This window comes from Mastomys coucha, unplaced genomic scaffold (assembly GCF_008632895.1).
Source record: "Mastomys coucha isolate ucsf_1 unplaced genomic scaffold, UCSF_Mcou_1 pScaffold18, whole genome shotgun sequence".
NCBI classification, from domain to species: domain Eukaryota; kingdom Metazoa; phylum Chordata; class Mammalia; order Rodentia; family Muridae; genus Mastomys; species Mastomys coucha.
In genome coordinates, this window is record NW_022196900.1 from 78,431,275 (window position 1) to 78,437,649 (window position 6,375).

General features: G+C 43.4%; 1 protein-coding gene across 2 annotated transcripts in view; it reads right to left on the reverse strand.

Annotated features, from left to right (window-relative positions):
* Positions 1–6,375, reverse strand: part of LOC116096557 (zinc finger protein 69-like) — a 15,115-nt gene continuing 8,740 nt past the window's right edge. The window contains exons 4-6 of one of the 2 annotated variants that reach the window (XM_031378517.1): positions 5,438–5,564; positions 4,687–4,785; positions 1–1,319 (exon numbers count right to left, since the gene is read on the reverse strand). In XM_031378517.1, the coding sequence (XP_031234377.1) occupies positions 166–1,319; positions 4,687–4,785; positions 5,438–5,564 (1,380 nt within the window). In that variant the 3' untranslated portion in view covers positions 1–165. The remainder of the gene's footprint in view (positions 1,320–4,686; positions 4,786–5,437; positions 5,565–6,375) is intronic. The other variant, XM_031378518.1, reaches the window with a different exon arrangement.

Here is a 6,375-nt window from a genome sequence, read left to right on the forward strand (position 1 = left end):
TGAGAAAAAAATTGTGAAAATGTCATGTTTATCATTTTCTGTGTCAGAAGTAGTAATCAACAGAGTATTTATTTACACTTTTGGCAAAATCAAAAGTTGCCTCCTTTGTTATCAATTTCTCAAGCTTATTTGAGTCCTGCAATTTTAAAGCTCAGAATCACCAATTTAGAGTTGTCTTTTGTTCTCATGCCCTGGATCTTCTCGAAAAGCATTCCTCCTGTGTATTTTATGGTGTCGGCTCAGGGATGAGTTATAGCTGAAGGACTTTCCACACTCAGTACATTCGTAAGGCTTTTCTCCGGTGTGATGTCTCTGGTGTTTCTTAAAGGATGAATCGTGCCTGTAGGCTTTCCCGCAGAGGTTACACTCATAGGCTTTCACCCCTGTATGAACAGTCATATGGTTGCTAAGGTGTATCCTCTGCCTGAAGGCTTTCCCGCACTCCTTACATTTGTAGGGTCTCTCCCCGGTGTGGATTCGCTGGTGATGGGTGAGATACGCTCTATGACTGAATGTTTTACAGCAGGACGTGCATTTGTAGGGCTTCTCCCCAGTGTGAATTCTCACGTGTTCACTAAGGTGTCGAATCTGTCGAAAGGGCTTCCCACATTCATTGCAGCTAAAGGGTTTCTCTCCAGAATGAGTCCTCAAATGTTGGACCAAGCTGATGTTCTGGCTAAAGGCTTTCTGACATTTATCACATGCAAAAGGTTTCTCTCCAGTGTGAGTCCTGTGATGCTGGTTAAGCGATGAGCGATATCGGAAGGCTTTGCCACACTTCTCACATTCGAAGGGCTTCTCACCAGTGTGGATTCTCTGGTGCGTATTAAGAGATGCGCTCTGACTAAAGGCCCTCCCACACTTCTCGCACCTGAATGGTTTCTCACCAGTATGAATTCGCATGTGCTCCACAAGGTGAATGGGTTGTTTGAACATCTTCTCACATACAGTACATGGGTACCTTCTGGTTCTCATGCAGCTCACTGGATGATTAACTGAATCTAATTTGTACTTGTTCCTCTTTCTGGCTGGTTTGTATTTACGGTGCTTCTGTTCTAAAACAACATTGGAACTCTCCGGGTTTTCCAATTTGTTCACTTCTTGGTGTTTCTTTTTGTGGGTCCAAATGGCTTGTCTCGTGCCTTTCCCACAGGTTTCCTGGTGCCTCTCTAATGTATCATCGTAGCTGGAGGCTTTTTTCAATAGAGAACAAACTATGTCATCCTCTGTCAGCCTTCCCCTCATGATGCCATGGTAGAGCTTGACAGAAATGTCATCCTTTGCAGTTGACTCCTTGATTTTTAGTTTATTCTTCACATCTGAACGGGGAAAAAAAAATGTGAATAGCTCATTCATTATGCTTTGACGAAAGTCAAATCCTGTCAATGTTGCAGATTTAGATACAGTGTGGAAAGCAGCATGAGTTTTTTACTGTGTTTAGATAGAGTTATGTAGACTGGACAGACAGTAAGGAATGAATTAAAGTAGAGACGGGGCTGCTCAGTGGGCAGTGCTTGCCTAGCTTACATAAAACCCAGCCGCTGCTTAAACTAGACGAGATGGCCTAGGCTTGTACCCATCACTCAAGGAGTGGAGGCAGGAAGATCAGAAGTTCAAAGTCATCAATGACTAAACAGAGCGTGCGAGACCAGCTTAAGACACTTGAGACCCTATCTCAAACATACATAAAATGAAAAGAAACAGTGACTAGGTTGTTTGTACTCGATTTAATATGTTATCAAATATTTGCAACATTCAATTCTCTCTCTGTCTTTCTTTCTTCTTCTTTTTTGTTTTGTTTTGAGATGGGGCCTCACGTGGAGAAAGGTGTCCCTGAGTTCCTGCTCCTCTGACCTCTACCTTTCAAATGCTGGCTGTGTGTCATACATGTGGCTTAGCTGTGTTCTAATACCACTAAAAAATGACACTCAAGGATATGGCTTTAAACGGACAACTATTTTGAAAAACTATTTCAGAAATATTAAAAAGATGCCACTCTGCCACCCTAGCCACAGTGGTGGTGCACACTTTTAATCCCAGCACCCAGGAGGCAGAAGCAGGCAGATCTCTGTGAGTTTGAGACCAGCCTGGTCTATAGAGTGAATTCCAGGATAGCCAGGGCTACAGAGAAATAAAAACAAACAACAACAAAAATTTTTTTAAAAAAAAAAATTTGGCTAGTTTTCTTTCTTAGTAATTCATTACATCATTACTAATATTTCAGGTGATAGGTTTATATCCATGAATGATATAATTTCCTGTACGATTTTTAAATCAGTATAGGAGGATCTTAAGCGTTTTCAGATTTCAAGCTCTCAACAGAAACAGCAATAAAGTTTAGGTTTATTAGGCGTTGGCTCTGGGCTTGGACAGGAGAAGAGGATGACGAGAAGAGACCGTCTGTATACCTCACTCCAAAGCTCAGGGAGAGGATAAAGCAAGATTGAACTTTGAAATTGGAAGTTTGCTATTTCACTAAATGAAATAAATACTTGTTATTTAATAAAGGTGAGCATGACCTTGAAGCCCTGATCCTCCTGCTCCTCAGGCCAGGACTACAGTCACGTACCACAGTAGCTGCCTAACGCTTCTTTATAAAAACCTTCTACGAGGTTACTTTTAAGATTCCATCAAGAGTCAACAGCACTCACGCCAGCTTTCATGGTTTCCCTTTGTGGCCTGCTTTGTGATCCCAGCTCATGCAGGCAATTTTCTGCCCGTGAACTGTACCCTCCGGCTGTGTCGCTCTCTGTATTATCAGCTGCACATGATAAAACCCAGGAGGATGTACAGGCAGCTATTGTTTAAAACAGGGTAACTTAGGATCACTATGAATAGTAATTCTGAAAAATCAAGCAGGGTGTGAGGATGCTGGTCCGATATTCTGAAAACTGAGGCAGGAGGATTATCTTGAGTTTGAGGCCAGCATGGGCTACAGAATAATAATAATACCTTGTTTCAATATGCCCAAAACAATGAATAAATGTTTAAAATGTCAAAATAGAAACCATCAAAGTAAGGTATTACTTAGCAGCAATAAACAAAATATAACTCTAAAAATATACCACCTATAGAAGCAAGTGCAAGATCTCAGAATAAATCTAACTCAGGATATATAATGTGTGTAAGACCTTTATGGAGAAAATCCTGAACCTTCAGAGTCTCAGGTAAACCAGGCTGGCCCTGAATTCCAGACCCTTCTGCCACTACCTCCTGAATTACACACTGGAGGCCACACAGATCTGATAATATGCATACATATGCACACACGTGTCTAGGTTCATAGGCAAGTATGCCTCTAAGCAATGAAGCACATTGCTGGGTCATGGCACAGATGCACCTTCATTTAGTGAGGGCACACCACATTGCCTTTTGTTGCAGGATTTTCTCTATCCAATCACATTAGGGCAGTGGCAGGCCTGTGACTGGACAGAAAAGGAAGGCAGAGCTAGGAGTTTGGGGGACAGATAGAGAGATCGCAGGAGGGAGGAGGAAGAAGAATGAGAATGGAGGTGGCATGGTGTTATCTAAAGGTTAGAATAATTAGGTTAAAATCTTATCATTATCAACTGACTCTGAAATTACTGTATTGGCGTCTTGTGAAATGTGATATTATTACTACATAAAGCTAATTGATTAACTATAAGCTTAAGAGTCTTAATTCTACCGGGTAATTAGGTGTTGAGATGGCACCCCAGGGATGTGTGGGGCAATGGATGGAAGTGAGAGGAACACAACCCCCCTTCCCGCCCACTTCCTCTCCCTCCACCCCCCGTCCTCGAAGGGCTGGAGAGTTGGTGGGCCAAGCAGGGCTTGCCCCAGAGAGTAGGCCACAGTGGCATGAGTGAGGGAGCGTGGCCTGGCCCTGGTCCCGTTGAGAGTCAGAGGGTTTGTTTGTTTTTTTTTTTTATATTTCCCACAACAGGGCTTTTAGGTCAGTTTCAATGTTTAATGTTTTCAGTCAGCAGGCTTGAGGGTTCCCAGAGCTCAGCATTTTTGCCAACGCTTTAACATTAACGTAAATTTGCTGGGTGAATATGGTTTATTTCTTTACCTTTCCTGATTATTTGTGAGAGAAAAATTTTTGTTTTTAAATTACATGTGTGTGTGTGTGTGCACACATGTGCATGTGTACATGCACATATGTGTCACAGCACACAAGAGGATAGAGGTGAGAAGACAAGTTTCAGGAATCAGCTCTCCTTTCACACTGTGGATCCCAGGGATGACACTCGGGTCTTTAGTTGTGGGAGCAAGGATCTGCTGAGCCATCTCGCCACCAATCTTGCAGGACTTTTTATGAAGTCATTATGAAGAAAAGTATATACATAAGTTAAAAGAAGACTCAAAACTGAAGTTGGGATTATAAAATAACAGTGACAAAAGGGGACATAGGAAGTAAAGGAGAAGAAGGTTTGTGGAATGCAATGTGGCACTGAAGACAGCAAGTATCTATGAGGCACTTCATGTCAGCTACTTCCGGTTCTGTGAGGGGTTCAGGTTTAACTCTAATGAGGGCAAGACTTCTCTCCCTTCTAACTACAGAGACTCTCAAAAAAGACAATGAGGAAGGGGTGAAATGAGACGTAGTGAAGGTCCTGTCCATGCCCTGAGCCTTCCCAACAGCCTGGGAACACCGAGCACTCTGGCCTACCTATCCAAAGAGCTCATCTATCCTGGTCTCACCTAAAATGGGATCCTCTGGGCCGTGACTCTTTGTCGTCCATGGTCCCTCTCCTTTCTCCAACTGGGAAATCACAGTAGGCTTGGAAAGTTGATATCCTGCTTATGGAAGGAAAGAAAAATTATGAATGTTGATGCTGCTGTTGTCGAACCACCCCAGACTTTAGTTCTAGCTTTTGCTATTCAGGTTTTTGGATAACCAACAGGGCACATCTTTCTTGTCTAGCTCTATGAAATACAGCTGTCCCTTAAGGAAGTCATTAGTTACGCCCTAGTCTTCAAAGGAACAAGACATCTCTAATACAGGACCCACAGCCAAAACCCAATGAATCCATGACATCGATAGTTTAGCAACAATGGGTCTCTTACAAGAGCCGGGTTTATAGAGGACAGCTGGTGTGATGGCTAATTTTTAATTGTCAACTTGACACAACCTTGAATCACCTGAGAAGATTCTTAATTGAAGAATTGTCTAGATGAAGTTGGTGTGGGAGGCTGTCTTGATTGACGTGAAAAGACCCCAGTCCACCATGGGTGGTGCCATTCCCTAGTCTGGGGCTTTGGACTATGTTGGAGTAGAAAGAGCTAGTTGAGAGCGAGCAAGGAAACAAGGATGTATTTTAGTCTTTGCTCTTTCCTGAAGATGTGATGTTTAAGTTCTTGCTTCAACTTCCCCAAGATTATAAGTTGCTTTTTGTGGGGGAATTTTATCACAACAATAAAAATGAAGTAAGATCAATTGGCTGGCACTTACCCACTGACACCAGGTTTCTGTAGTTCTCCAGCATCACCTCCCGATACAAATCCCGGTATGCAGGAGCCAGCTGCCCCCACTCCTCCTGGGATAAGTCCACAGCTATGTCCTTGAAAGTCAACGATTCCTGCAGTATCAAGCAGTCAGAGCAGTCAGAGTCCACCCAGTCAAAGTCTAAGGAGCACTGGCAGGATTCCACATCGATTTCACCAGGAGCAGCCTCTGAGTCTGTCAGGAGATTTTCTAAAGATTGTTGTAAGTAATTAAATATATAGGACAGAAAAGAAACATGAAGAAGTGCAAACACCAGTGAGAGTTGAGGTGATCATGTTTTGGGGTGCTGTGGAAAAAAAGCAGTGATCTCCGAAATGAACTGTTTGGCTAGAGGCAGTGACTCAATGGGGGAAGAGTCATGTGGAAATCTCAGGGAAAAGTATTCCAGAATGTTCCAGAAGGCCTCCAAGTGAACATCTGTCTGAAGAGGAAGAGCGGCACAGATGGGGGCAGCTCTGGAGCAAGGGAGGAGACAGAGCAGAGCCCAGTGGGGGAAGGAAGGAGGGGCTTCTGCCTCAGCACTTACTGGCCCTAATATCTATGCGCCCTTTTATGATACATGAGAAAACTGTAATAAGCATATACAGTACTAGGTTTCACTGTGGTGTTTTTTTGTTTCTTTGTTTTGTTTTGTTTTGAGACAAGGTTTCTCTGTGTAGCCCTGGCTGTCCTGGAACTCACTCTGTAGATCAGGCTGTCATGGAACTCAGAAATCCACCTGCCTCTGCCTCCCAAGCGCTGGGAGCCTTTAGGCTTGCGCCACCACTGCCCGGTTTCACTGTGGTATTTTAAAACAGCATTTGTTTTTGTTGGTTTTCTAATCCTCTCCACTCAGGCCCTGAAGCCCACCTGTTCCCTTTCACACCCCCATAGCCTCCTGTCCC